General features: G+C 41.3%; 1 protein-coding gene across 2 annotated transcripts; it reads left to right on the top strand.

The window, feature by feature from the left end:
• Nucleotides 1-65: 65 nt before the first annotated feature.
• On the top strand, nucleotides 66-14,005 carry LOC131737679 (MICOS complex subunit MIC26-like). Of its 2 annotated transcripts, XM_059028084.1 has the most exons (11): nucleotides 83-156; nucleotides 2,136-2,174; nucleotides 3,427-3,531; nucleotides 4,536-4,655; nucleotides 5,258-5,290; nucleotides 6,286-6,340; nucleotides 7,660-7,755; nucleotides 8,456-8,547; nucleotides 10,117-10,224; nucleotides 11,584-11,649; nucleotides 13,822-14,005. In XM_059028084.1, the coding sequence occupies exons 1-10, from the start codon at nucleotides 115-117 to the stop codon at nucleotides 11,638-11,640; spliced, it is 747 nt and encodes a 248-aa protein (XP_058884067.1). In that variant the 5' UTR covers nucleotides 83-114; the 3' UTR covers nucleotides 11,641-11,649; nucleotides 13,822-14,005. The 2 variants fall into 2 exon arrangements, with proteins under 2 accessions (XP_058884068.1, XP_058884067.1); XM_059028085.1 differs by lacking the exon at nucleotides 2,136-2,174 and having other exon boundaries at nucleotides 66-156.
• Nucleotides 14,006-14,536: the final 531 nt, after the last annotated feature.

Here is a 14,536-nt window from a genome sequence, read left to right as displayed (position 1 = left end):
ACGAACAATTAGACGTGCAATAATAAAGTCGTCCAGTAGATGTCGCTAAATACCAAACTGTGACCGTGTTCCTTTGACCGCAGGACAAATTATGTCCACTCTGTGATCCCGTACATGTATGGCGCACGCAGCAAGGCATTAAGGATCATGTACAAGGTGAGAGTATGAAGTTTAATGACATTCTGTTGTTTTAAATATCTGTCGGGATTGTTAAGCGTATTTGGCAAGCAGTATTTTTTGCTATATTAGCTATATTCCAGTTTAGATTTTATATGCATACGATTTAAAAACTCGGTGACATTGAAACAACGTTCTATTGTGCAATTTTATTCAATGAAGTTCGATACTGTACTGGGTACAAATTGAATTGGTTAAGGACTCGAAACATAACATACATCATATTTTTTCTATAGGGTTTATATTTTAAAGTTATTATTATTATTATTTTTTTAATACACATGTTGGTTTGCGGTCTGTTTTTTAATTAACAAAAAATGGAATTGCACCACATTGAGACACTGTTGCCTGTACACGTGTATATATTAATAATACTGCGTGCTTGTGTTATGTGTATACTAGTTAAGAAAGGGACGGGTAGTTAGACTTCACCAGGACAAAGACAAGAGACCAGTCATGGACCGACGGTGTCACTTTCCGGTGTCGTGCATCACGCCCTTGCTGGATGCACACAGTTAATATGCGCCTTCCAGGGGGTTCAACAGTTCAGCGAGTCAGCTGAGAAAGTTGAACAAAAACTAAAGCAGAGCAGCGCGGTTAAAACTCGCTCTGAGGGCTGTTGCAGTGTTATTTGCACCTAAAGATGCACAGCTTGGTTCTACCCAAAGCCACATCCTTCGGCTTGCATTCTGCCATCTGATTCTGAGGCAGTTCATGCCAGCTTATTGCACTGAAAGGCTGAGCAGTGCTGTGTGGTGTGGACCCAGCCAGACCTGGGATCCAGAGAAAACATGCAAGCAGCACTTATTCAACCCTGGCAGACCTGTCAGGAATCTTTGTGGTCCAATGAACACACTGTCTCACGTTTCTAATTGCACCAAACTCTGCAAAACCCTAGTTGACACAGTCTTTGCAGCGTGTCAACTTACAAAAAACAAGTTTCCAAAACAGTTTTGAGTTCTCCATTAGGAAGACTGTAGAAGTGGTGCTGTGAAAGCAGTTTCCTGGTTATGATGTGTCATCTTATGTTACACATTACCATCTTCTACCAGTAGGTCGAGTCCTTAATCAACACAACATCAGTGAATGAAAAAGATGAACCGGTGTAATCTGTACAAAGTGTGATATCAGGTTTTAGGTGTTTTCCATGAAATAATCGGAGTGCTTTTAAATATTCAGAATAGAGTTCTGCTGTATTTGGATCTATGCACTGACTGTACAGTAGTGTTCAAAAGTTTGGAAACAGCAAATGATTTACAGAAAGACTAGGGGTGGGGAATGTATTGGCTATTTTTCCTTATTCATACCCTTTACTTACTAAATACCCTGGTATCTCTGAATAGATAGTCTCCTCTTTAGAAATGTGCTGAATATTTGAATCAGCCAGACATCTCACAAGTAGAATGGTCCCCGGAATGTTCTCCTTCTAGGAAAGCAGCACAGCTGGGGATGGGGAGTTTGTAGCCAGATAACTTCACTCAGACTACTTTCTCACTAAATATCTGTGTATCTCTGAATAGTAAATCACCTCCTCTTTATAAAAATATATCAGCTGCAAGGATAGGTATGAGATAATGAAAATCTGTTTTCACTGAAAAGCATTCCTGCCTCCACTTATTAGCTCTGTTGTGTGGGGATGTGGTCCCAGACTGAGCATGGTTTCAAGAAGCTTACAGTGCATCTCTGTGCTCGCAACAGGATCTCACCAAAAACATTTGACAATGTCTGATTGCCCCTGGGTCTGGCTGTCTGCTGAGTTCGCACTGTACAGGTCTTCCACAGACTTTCCCAATATGTGAATTTTTTTGCAGCCTTTCTGAACGAGTGTGGTATTTTTACACATTGTCTTCAAAACATGCTTCATTAATAGAAGTAGCGTCTTGTTTATTTGACTTCAGAAGCAATGCCACCACATCGGACTGAGTTTTACATTTTTGCTGTGTTGCATGTTTTCACAGGCTCTGCAAGCACAGACGAAGCCTGCTCGAGGACACACAGTAAACATGTTCTGCTATCTGTCACTTGGTGGAGAAAATTGTTTTATCAGCACCAGAACAAACCAGTTTTGTACAATATAAGCACATTTCATCATCTGATTGTGTGTCCTGTTCCTCCTGTTTTGCACTCTCTTTTCTATCTACAAGTAGAAACAGGGCAGCCCTGGTTTTGTAATCTCGACTGCACACCGCTGTAACAATGCACGGTTGACATGACAACACGGTTCTATATTTAGAACCTCCCCCCTTCCCCCCTTAATATACTGTTTCATACAGCAATGACACTTTTGTTTCAATTTTAAGGAAGTACAGTAAAAAAAAGGAAAATATCTACCTTGTTTGGTTCAAGATAACATTAATATAAGAAATCCCAGGTAGTGTGGTATCTTTGTCTTTTTAGGGTTATTTTAATGATTTTAAACAGTTCCAGGTTCAGTAAGCTTCAGTCGACCTCTCAGGGTGAGAATTCACTTAAAAAGTCTGAGCCAGGGAGGAAAGGTTTGCTTAAGAAATCTTTCTGTGTACAAATAAAATAAATGTGCTTCTTGCTTATCCTTTGCTTTTCTTGGTTGTATACACAAAGATGTATTAAAACTGGAATAAAGGCAATTCATATACATATATATCAAAATGGTAGAATGCAAGAACAGAAAAATACATGGCTAGCCTTTTGCATAATTCTGAAGAACCGGAATACATATCAGTACATCACAAGGCATCCTCAGTGTAGTCACTGAAGTGCAAGAGGCACACCGGCTGCTTCCTCCACTCACATTGAGGTCCCACTGTCTATTGCCGGGTCTGTTGACTTTGACTTGGAGATCTTGCATTGCAGGAGGAGGATACTGTTTACCTGATCTCAGAGATTTTCTAAAAAATCCATCCCTTTCACTGCGTTCTGACCTCTCCTCCATTTAACAACACAAGTGCAGGATACGGCAGAAATAAATAGAAAGCAAAGGCTGTTTGGAAAGGATTCACCCTCCTGTCAACAGCACTGTTTAATTCAATAATGCCTCAATTTTAACAGCAGTAAAATCTCTGTGATCCTCATAGCTTCCTCCTTCTGTAGGTTAGGAATGTAATTAATGTAGCTGTGTGTGCGCGCTGGTATTACACTTTCCTGTGCAGGGTTGAGACTGCGCTGAATGTTTCACATGAAGGGTGATACCAGAGGTACTGTATTAATATGAATGAAGGGACTCGCACAGTGCTGTAATGGGTCTCCCGTGGTTCTTTCTGCCTGTCTCAGGTGGCGAGGCTGGCAGCTATCCCTGCAGGCGTGAGTCTGTTCTCAGTGTGGGTTCATGCCGCGTGTGAAGAGAAACACGACAAGAGATCCCTGAAGGTCGATGAGGTATGCTGCCCTGTCCACACACACACACACACAGAGGGGATATATGAGGAGGCTGTGTGGTCCAGTGGTTAAAGAAAAGGGCTTGTAATCAGGAGGTCCCCAGTTCAAATCCCACCTCAGCCACTGACTCATTGTGTGACCCTGAGCAAGTCACTTAACCTCCTTGTGCTCCGTCTTTCGGGTGAGACGTAATTGTAAGTGACTCTGCAGCTGATGCATAGCTCACACACCCTAGTCTCCCAACATCACCACAGTCTCCCAACATCACACAAGAAGCATAGATCAATCAGTCAAATCGGAAAAGGATCATGTTACTGCTTTTTTAAATTGTTCGTTGCCTACCTGACCTCATGCAAAAACAGTCTATATGGGCTCATATCAAGCAATTCGAGATGCCATTCAGAGATGGAAATAAGACTCCCATTGCATAGCAGTTGGATCCATTCCTGGTTTTACTATGAGTTTAATAAGATACACCTGAGATTGCTACACTGGCTAATCAAGCTTGTATTAAAACCTAGAATGGGTGAAACAGTTATGCAGTAGGAGTCTTATTTCCATCCCTGACATAAATACATTTAAGTGATGAAGGGCTGAAAGTAAAACTGCACAATACGTTGCACAGTCAGCAGATGTTTCAGAAATGAATGCCATGCAAATAGGAGGCTGAGTTAATGATCTGTATTTATGTGCAGCGGTACGTCTTCATATATTAGATATAAATAATACATGCAGCGGTAGACCCCGACATTGATCTGATGCAGCCATCTGAAATCTCTTTGTATCGTATCAGATGGAAGTGACTGCACATTCAAATTAGCTGTACAGTTTAACTATTCATAATTAACTATATATAATAAGAAATATAGTATACCAATGTACAGTACATACGATACAAGCTGATTGTCCCCCACTCGAGGGTACAGTACATCCGCTTGAGTCGTACAGCATTCTGTATCTGAATATGCGCCGCGCTCAGGTTGTGGTTTTGTTTTGATTCCCAGCTGTCTCTTTACACCACACCAGAGCAGCACTATAAATTTGTGGAGTCGGAGCCCACCCAGCTGGAGGAAGGAATTGCTGAGCTGAGGAAGGCGACGGAGCCCATCTCTACCTGGTGTCAGGTACTCTCTGTTCATACAGTCAGGCTGCAGACAGACATGCTGTATCAGAGGTCTTCTCTTTATTAAACTGCACACAATTGGAAGGGCGGGAGTGTTCAACGCAGCCAATCAGTGCTTAGGAAATCGTCTTGTAATCGTCTTTAGCAATCAGCTACGACAGAATGGTTCTGACCGTTTGATCTTTTGTCCATGCCGTTCTGTGTAGTTCTAATTGGTGGAAGCAAATTGGTTATTTGTGTTGTGTTGGTCACATTTTATTTTAATCTCCTTGCAGTTTGATAACCATTCTGTTTTGTCCTCATCTAAAGAGCCATGCGGTTACATTGCAGTTGAAGTTTGTTTTCCTTGAAGGGCATTGCCGTGCTCTCATGTTAAGCTGGTTTATCCAGACTTGTAAGGGAGTGGTTCATTTCATTCCTTGCACAGTCCAGTTCTTCCCCTGCGCTGTAATTAAAGTGTCCTTGGCGCCTCATATCTACTGGGACTCTTGCCTGCAGTGCATTGTTCTGTCCTTGCTCTGGCGCTTACGCTGATCTCTGCTTTGTGATTCTCCTTTTTATTTTGGTTTATGTTGATTATGCTTTGTTCTCATTCTGTTTCAGCATGCTGGCCATACTGCAGTGGAGCAGGCACAGGTATATATACTGATTAAAACAAGAGACGGATATATGTACGATATAACAGTAATAGCAGCTAATACTTAATCCATCTGTAAGCTTATGTCAAGTGCGTTGAATGGTATGGATGAGAGTTAAATAATATTGTGGGTTGCATCAAGGCACCGTCAACTTACCACCCCAGACAGAAAAGCGTTAAGTGTTTTAAAACAGTCAGTATTTTAGTGGGGTGATTACAATGGATACAAGGTACAGTACAGGTATTTATTATAGAAGCAAGATAAGTGAGTCCTCATTAAACAGATAAATACTGCACTGAACATACGTAACACATTGCTGGAGTCCATGCCATGGTACTGGGAATCGGATAGTGCCTTCAGTAGCATAGCTGAGTCAGTCTGGCACCACTGCCTTCGAAATGGGTTTAAACACGTTCTCTAAGGAAATACAGGCTTTTCTGCAGCAGAAGTTATGAAGTGGCTAATCTGTCAGTCCCAATGGTCAAACCAAAACGATATTCCTGCTCTCCTGCTACATGGCCAGACTTCTTCATTTCAGATGTCTTCATTTTAAAGCCTGCTGCTGCACAGCATCTAACACATTGACTGCTATTCCCCATAAAAAATCAGTAAACATCACTGACTCTCTCTTCTGTACTTTTTTTCCCCATTTATTTCCATTTCTTATACAGGTCATAACTCTGTAGTGTTACGGTACACGACTGTATGGACCATTGCATAAGTGCTGGTGCTATAAACTAATTTTGTGTACCATTAACTTTGTACTTGTCTTTCAGCTTGCATGCCACAGTTATGTAGAGGCAAATTACTGTAGCTGTCTTTAACCCTCTCTGAGGCCATGCATACTGTGTATTAAGAGTATTGTACAGACCAATGAGAGTGTGGTGTTCCAACATGAAGAATGCATGTGTACTGTGCTGATGTCTTCATCTGCTTTTATCCAGGGCTGCATTTCTCACAGCTCCTAACATGTACTGTACTGTTTTGATTCAGGGAGTCATAACAACAACCAAACCAAAAGTTGAAAGCTCTCTCCAGTTTGGAAAAGGTAAGAGACTTTTTAAAACCTTTGAAGTCTACAGTACAGATTGGAATAATGAAACAGTCTTGCTATGCAGTATAGATTGCTTGAGTGCCTCTGGTTCTTGCGTATCTATATTGGCAGTGTTTATATGCAGAGCATCATATTGTTGACTGTTTGCAGGACCTGAGACTCGCACTACCGCTGCACCCAGCCCTGGGTTTCAGAACTGCCATTCTTTAGCTGTATTATTGTAATGCCCAGATGTCAGGAATGAACTAACTCATCACAGCATTAATACCTGTGAGTCTGTAGGGTTACTAATAGGAGTTGGTCATACATCTATAAGAGAGGAATGATTTATTTAACATCATTTTCCTGGGTCCTCGTGGTTTAAATACCTAATTGAGGGTAGATCTGAAACACAGGGCTGGGTGCAGGGCTAGTGTTTAGAGTTTTAAGCCATGTATTTGAGAATAAATTCTCTAACCGCAGCGCAAACAAAACCAAAACAAGTTTGTGTTCAGAAGGGGACCAGATCATGTTTTATGTTTCTGTTTTGGAAATTTCCGAAAAAAGTGTCTCGCAAGCATCCGGATTGTTTTTACAATGAAGTCTGACATGAATTATGAGCGCGACAGCAAGTCTGTGATAAGTTGTGGATCAGATCCAGATCTCCGTGGGAGGGTGAGTTTCCACAAGTGGTTTATCACCAGCCTGCCTGTGAGCTGGATGAAGCCCAGTGCAGGACCTAGACCCCTTGTCTGTGTTCTGGGGACGCACCTTTCCAGACTATCGCGGATTGACGTCCATGCGGCCACACGCTGTTCAGGTCCGGCTCATCCCAAAAACCCCAATGCCCCACCCCACGGAAACTCAATGCTGCTATTTCTGGATATGAGAGGAAATGAGATACAGCAGCTGCAGCAATGAACACATTGACCTGTAGCAACTACTGTACCAAGCCAGATACAGGAATATTCAGAATATAGGTTAAAAATGCACCAGACGAAGGTCTGAAACAGCTCGCTGTCGGATCGCCCTAAAATGCGCAGAAACTAAGCTCTGCCAGAGTTTTAAAGGAGCGTGATAACTGTATATGGGATGCAGCTATGCCACCTGTCTGGTAAATTTCAGCAAAGACAGCCACCGGTCATTCTGCGTATGGTCAGAAACATCCGAAAAAGAAAAGCATCCGTCAATGTGCACAATAACCCAGTTCAAACCCCAAATGTACATGACCTTCTAAATGGCAGGCTAGTTTAGTGTCAAAGCTGTGCGCACATACAGCATGAGGCGCTCACTAATGTGTTCTCTGCAGACCTGATCAGAGCCTTGTGTTCCAGATAGCTATGAGTTCCTGAAGGCCCCACCCCCCGGGTTTTACCCTCGCGTCGGAGTCATTGGCTTTGCTGGAATCGTCGGACTCTTCCTCGCTAGAGGTTAGTACTCCTAACTGGCGGATGTTTGTATCTTGGGATCCGCTCCCCTTATTTGATGGAACTCTGCCTGGAGTTGCAAGCTGGTATTCTACAATATTCAAGTCTGAGAATCTGCTTTGTGACGAAACAGCCCTTGTGAATAGAAAGTGCACATGTACAGCGCAGCGCATACTGATCAGTGCATCTGTACGGTGGGAGGTGGCGGGAATGCTTTGTTTTTGTTCACAGAAACACAAATGTTGTGTAACTTCCTTCTTTCGTTATGTCAGTGTGTAAACTGCCTTTCACCATCAATAATGTGGCATCTGATTTGATTATGCCAAATTATGTATATTAAAAAAAGCAAACTGAATTTACTAATGCTGCATTAACCTTAACCCTAAATTTAGCTAGAAAATAACAAAAAAGTAAAGCGCATTATCAAGCATGCGGCGAGGTTAGTGCTGCATTCATGCTAAAAATGCTTTTCAGAGCGCTGTAATAGGAAACCGATTGACTGAGACGAGCCATGTTGCTAACTTAGGAACCCCAATGCAGAGACAACCAGTGTTGTTACCTATCTTTTATAACCCCTTTACAGTAATGTACCTTCATTGTGGATTTTAACATGGAAACTATATCTTCTGATGTAGGCATTTCATAATAATCATGACTAAAGCTCATGTTGCTGACTCTGAATTGTCTTTTGTGTATTAAACAGGTTCCAAAGTCAAGAAGCTGGCATACCCCGTGACTTTAATGACAGTCGCTGCCTCTCTGTATTTCCCACAGCAAGCTGCTAACATCGCTAAGGTAGGGCTTTTATGATGCCTTTATGTTTTTATGATTTCATGCAGACGAGTAGTGACCTCTGGACTCCCAGCACATACATGTAGAATTCCTGTAGAATTTTCTTTTTGTAAATGTTACTATTCATTTGCCACATCGGTACCGTTCTATTGTGCTTGCTGTGCTATTACTAGAATACACAGTGAACTCTAAACTAAATGGTTCTCTGACGCTGGCTGGCGTTGGATAGCAGTTGCCCATATACCTATTAAATCAGGACTCAGACATTCAATTCAATCCCAGTTACACGAATTGCATGACATATATGAAAATAATATATAATGTCAGGAAAATCACAGGTAGGAGAAAACATGTTGAATATTTGAAAATATGTAATAATGAATACTGCTGTTCCTTGCACTCTTAACAAAGAAGATTATGCAGAACACAAAACGATGACTCTGACATTCCCCGTCCTGTAAACCTTTTTTGATTGTTCCATCGGGCACAGTGCAGGTCTCAATCAGAAGGGGTTTCGTGCCCGCTGTCTTTGTTAATGGACCTGTGGAAAATATCTTGCAGATGGTAACCTGAAAGGGAAGGGAGGTGGCCGTTTCCAAGGGAAATTTTGTTAGTGATTTTATTTAAAAAATAAGCATCCTTCCTTCCTCCCTTCCCGTGAGAAAAATTTAAAGACAAAGATAAAAAGAATGAGAAAACAAATTAACAATATTGAGTCTGTCCAGGAGCACCGTGAGGTACGCTGTAAATCCTGAACCCAGAGGAGGTTTGCGATGATCACTTTATAAAGACAGCGTTTCACCCATTCCAGGTTTTACTACGAGCTTGATTAGCCAGTGTATAAGTAACAAGCTCAGGTGAGTCTTTATTAACCTCCTAGTAAAACCAGGAATGGATCAGACTGCTACGCAACAGGGGTCTTATTTCTGTCCTTGGGGTAGCTACACCAACATTTATTTCAGAGAAGATTTAGAAAAATCACTTCAACCTTCATGAACCCAGATATTGTAGTTTACAGTAAAATTGGATCCCAGCTGTACTGACATATATTTGAATGATGCTTGTTGTTTTACGAAGGCAAGCATTTTTCCTGCTGAAGCACACTCATTTCCATGGCTGTGTACGTGTTTGCAGGATGGAGACACAGCAGGCGTTTGCAAAGTGCAAGCTTTGTTCTGTTGCCTGTTTAACGCTGGAATGGTTTATTTTTCTTATTTTTTAAATGATCCTCCCAGCGTACACAGTACAAGCGCCCTCTACACAGGCTTGATCAGCCTCAGGTATTGCATTTAGATGGCGTAACATAACAAGCCTTTAGACATTCTTACACTGCTTTTTAAATGGGGTCAAATGTTAGATAATAAAAGCAGTCAGTGTTGGCTTTAGAATTGCTTTGTGGAGAAAAATCAAAGCGCAATACTGTGCATGTGGCACTATTAGTAATTTGCATCTGCTTGCATTATTGTTGAGTGTCTGTTGTACTTAAAACTTGAATTGATCTGTTTACTGTGTTTGGAGTTTTGTAGTGTGTAGCATAGTGATGCATTTATTTTTGAGTGTTTTTTGTTTCAGGTAACGGGAGAGGCTGTGTATGACTGGAGCCTGCAGGGCTATGTGGCTGTAGAATCACTGTGGAAAGACAACAGCAGTAAGAAAAGTGCTAAGAAACAAAGCCCAAAGGTAAACCAACTGGACAATGACAGTTTTAAGGTTTTCTCAAATTCCAAAAGTCATTTTAAATGGGCAAGGCTTCACTGAGATCCAAAACAGGCATAGCATTTTCTTCACTAACTCTGATCCCTGCCGCCACTAAAAAATGAAAGCAATATGCCAGAACATATACTGCAGGGATGGAAATAAGACTCCCATTGCATAGCAGTTTGATCCATTCCTGGTTTTACTAGGAGTTTAATAAGACACACCTGACCTTGTTATCTGTACACTCTGGATAATCCAGCTTATAGTAAAACCTGGAATGGGTGAAACTGCTCTGCAATAGTTGTCTTATTTCCATCCCTGTACTGGTATGTGTTAATCTACCGAACCTTAATTGGGCAGACGCCTGCTTGCTTGCATAGTTTACTGGAGCTCTCTTCTTCTTTGTGCAGCTTAGGATCCAGTCATTTTATTACACAGCTTGTTCCCATGCAGGGTAGCAACAGTGTGTGGTCGGACGTCACTCATTTCAATCAGCAGCAGCCAATGACTGGAATGAGTTTCAACACAAGTTCAAATTAGAACGGTTCATATCTGAGGTCGAGTCGTTGCTGACTGACAACTGTCCTGCTGAGTTTTATGTTTTATGTTTAATGATCAATTGATTTTGTACTCCTTATTTGTCGTGTTTGATGTGGTTTGCAGTGGTGGTGTGAGCCTCTTGATTGATTGATTGATTGTTCATAACATACAGTAGTGGAGGGGGTGAGGGGGGATCTTAATCCCCAATTTCAGCTGACATGCCTTGCAGGTGTGTGCACAGCCCCCCTCCCTCACTGGAAACAGTTCTCTTGTCATGGTGCGGGTTCAGTAGCATGTCTGGCACAGGCATGTTGGATTGCTGTGTTTGCTGAGGCTCTTTAGTAACCCAGTATACAGGTGAATCAGCTGCCTGGAGGGTGGATCCGCTCTACAGAGATTAGACACAACCACACTGTTTAGAATAAGAGCCTGCAAGCCAACCCCTCTTCACTTCTGCTGTGGAAGATCCTTGAAGATCCACTTTTATGTCCTGTTTTTTTTTTTTTCCCTTTTTCTTGCGTTTTATCCTGCGTACTGGTCAATCAATCAGTCATCAAGACAGTTTACATTTTTAAAGTTGATAGAAAGACATGCTTGAATACTTTACACGCAAAACTTTTACTGTATCGTATTTTTATTGTATATTATATTTTATTTTTAATTTTTTTTTACAAAAGTGACGATAGGATTTTTTGGTTGCGTAATTCATTTTTATATATTCCCTTTGCGCGGGTTTAAATTGAGTTAAAACTGTTTTTATGCATGCTGATTTATTCCTGTTTTATTTGTACTTTTATTTAGTCTGAAGCCGCCTCTGCAGATCTTGACAGTAGTAGCAACACCCCTGCCAAGAACTGAACACATCAGGTACGACGCACTTCCGTTTAGAGCAAGTGTCAGATAAATCGCTTCCTGTTTCCATATTCAGTCATGCTTTATATTAACTAGGCGTCAACTAACAGGATTTAACAAGTGCCAGAAACTAACAACAGTAAACATAAAAAGAGGGTATTGTAATAGTGTATTCTGATATATTTCTTGTTTGTTTATTAATGTATAGATTTATTTTAATTCTAGCCAGCATACAGTACTGTGCAAAAGTTTTAGGCAGGTGTGAAAAAATGCTGTAAAGTAAGAATGCTTTCAAAAATAGACATGTTAACAGTTTATATTTATCAATTAACAAAATGCAAAGTGAGTGAACAGAAGAAAAATCTACATCAAATCAATATTTGGTGTGACCACCCTTTGCCTTCAAAACAGTATCAGTTCTTCTAGGTACACTTGCACAAAGTCAGGGATTTTGTAGGCATATAGTCAGGTGTATGATTAAACAATTATACCAAACAGGTGCTAATGATCATCAATTCAATATGTAGGTTGAAACACAATCATTAACTGAAACAGAAACAGCTGTGTAGGAGGAATAAAACTGGGTGAGGACAAGCCAAACTCAGCTAACAAGGTGAGGTTGCTGTCAAAAGTCATACACCATGGCAAGACTGAGCACAGCAACAAGACACAAGGTATTTATACTGCATCAGCAAGGTCTCTCCCAGGCAGACAGGGGTTTCCAGATGTGCTGTCCAAGCTCTTTTGAAGAAGCACAAAGAAACGGGCAACGTTGAGGACCGTAGACGCAGTGGTCGGCCAAGGAAACTTACTGCAGCAGATGAAAGACACATCATGCTTACTTCCCTTCGCAATCGGAAGATGTCCAGCAGTGCCATCAGCTCAGAATTGGCAGAAAACAGTGGGGCCCTGGTACACCCATCTACTGTCCGGAGAAGTCTGGTCAGAAGTGGCCTTCATGGAAGACTTGCGGCCAAAAAGCCATACCTCCGACGTGGAAACAAGGCCAAGCGACTCAACTATGCACGAAAACACAGGAACTGGGGTGCAGAAAAATGGTAGCAGGTGCTCTGGACTGATGAGTCAAAATTTGAAATATTTGGCTGTAGCAGAAGGCAGTTTGTTCGCCGAAGGGCTGGAGAGCGGTACACGAATGAGTGTCTGCAGGCAACAGTGAAGCATGGTGGAGGTTCCTTGCAAGTTTGGGGCTGCATTTCTGCAAATGGAGTTGGGGATTTGGTCAGAATTAATGGTCTCCTCAATGCTGAGAAGTACAGGCAGATACTTATCCATCATGCAATACCATCAGGGAGGCATCTGATTGGCCCCAAATTTATTCTGCAGCATGACAACGACCCCAAACATACAGTGAAAGTCATTAAGAACTATCTTCTGCGTAAAGAAGAACAAGGAGTCCTGGAAGTGATGGTATGGCCCCCACAGAGCCCTGATCTCAACATCATCGAGTCTGTCTGGGATTACATGAAGAGAGAGAAGCAACTGAGGCTGCCTAAATCCACAGAAGAACTGTGGTTAGTTCTCCAAGATGTTTGGGCCAACCTACCTGCCGAGTTCCTTCAAAAACTATGTGCAAGTGTACCTAGAAGAATTGATGCTGTTTTGAAGGCAAAGGGTGGTCACACCAAATATTGATTTGATGTAGATTTTTCTTCTGTTCACTCACTTTGCATTTTGTTAATTGATAAATATAAACTGTTAACATGTCTATTTTTGAAAGCATTCTTACTTTACAGCATTTTTTCACACCTGCCTAAAACTTTTGCACAGTACTGTATATCATAACCAACCCCATTCTAGACTCCTAATATGTATAATATATCTGAATATGCATAGCTCCAATCAAGTGCTAATCAGAGATGTGCATATTCATTGTTGTATATCACTAGATTGTATTAATAAGGAAGAGAATTCCAGCATCAAAGCGGACAGAGTTAGCTGCTAACAAGTTGATCATTGTGTTAAACAGGACAGAGATAGTGACAAACATGTAGACACAACCGCACATGAAAGCAATGCCATGGAGAAACCAGGTAGCGTTGTAGTGAAGAGACTTTCTACCAAACACCTTCCCTCCCATTGATAGTGTAAAGCGTGGACTGTTCAGATGCTGACCTGGCACCTTTTAAAAAGTGTTTTGAACTTGACTTTCCTTTCCACACATTGTAGGTTTGAATGGCCGGAGCAGCTAACCTGATTCACCTGCTGTGTCTGCACAATTTATTAAAGCATTGGTTTGGCTGCAGCCTGCTCACTCTCAGGAAGACTACACTTGCGCTAGCCTTGATCATACAGTCTGTCTTGGGGTTGCGTTGTTTATGATGTACAGTATCAATATAGTTGAGATTCCAAACTGGTTTCTGTGTGATTTTTATTTATTTTTTTTCTTGTAACTACTGTATTAATGTAAAGAGATAAACCTCTGTTCATCAGAAAGCATTGTGGTGCCACTAGTTCATTCTTCCTAGGAAATAATTACAGACAGAATGTCAGTTTAAGAATTGTATGCAGCAGGAGAACAAACTGTATGACCGGGCAAGGGAAGCATTGGTATTTTGCCATGAGTGAGAGTCTGCCACTTTATCACTGCAATTGCTTTTGAAGATTTGTTTGTCTTTTATCTTGTTCGTGTTATTCCTTTCCCTTTTTGTATGCAAAACATTTCTTCCTGGGTTGTATTTTATTTTGTATGTTTCCCAGCACTGAATGACTTTAAATTGCTGCTAGAAAACGTGCATCATACAAAATGCATTCGGAACATTATAAAGCCCAGTATTCTTAGACACAAATATACAAGTGTTGTGAGCATCGCATAGCTAATACGAGGAAGCACAAGTCACTGTTGTTAAAGTTTAACAGAAGCCTGATTTATTGTGTCCCACAC

Source organism: Acipenser ruthenus, chromosome 8, assembly GCF_902713425.1.
Source record: "Acipenser ruthenus chromosome 8, fAciRut3.2 maternal haplotype, whole genome shotgun sequence".
Lineage (NCBI taxonomy): Eukaryota > Metazoa > Chordata > Actinopteri > Acipenseriformes > Acipenseridae > Acipenser > Acipenser ruthenus.
This window is presented reverse-complemented; position numbering and strand designations above follow the sequence as displayed.

Excerpts from the sequence above, each read along its gene's own strand:
- LOC131737679 (XM_059028084.1), top strand. The coding sequence starts at position 115 with ATGTATGGCGCACGCAGCAAGGCATTAAGGATCATGTACAAG. Across the intron at positions 2,175-3,426 it reads AGCCTGCTCGAGGACACACA|GTGGCGAGGCTGGCAGCTAT; the intron begins GTAAACATGTTC and ends TGCCTGTCTCAG. Across the intron at positions 10,225-11,583 it reads CTAAGAAACAAAGCCCAAAG|TCTGAAGCCGCCTCTGCAGA; the intron begins GTAAACCAACTG and ends ACTTTTATTTAG.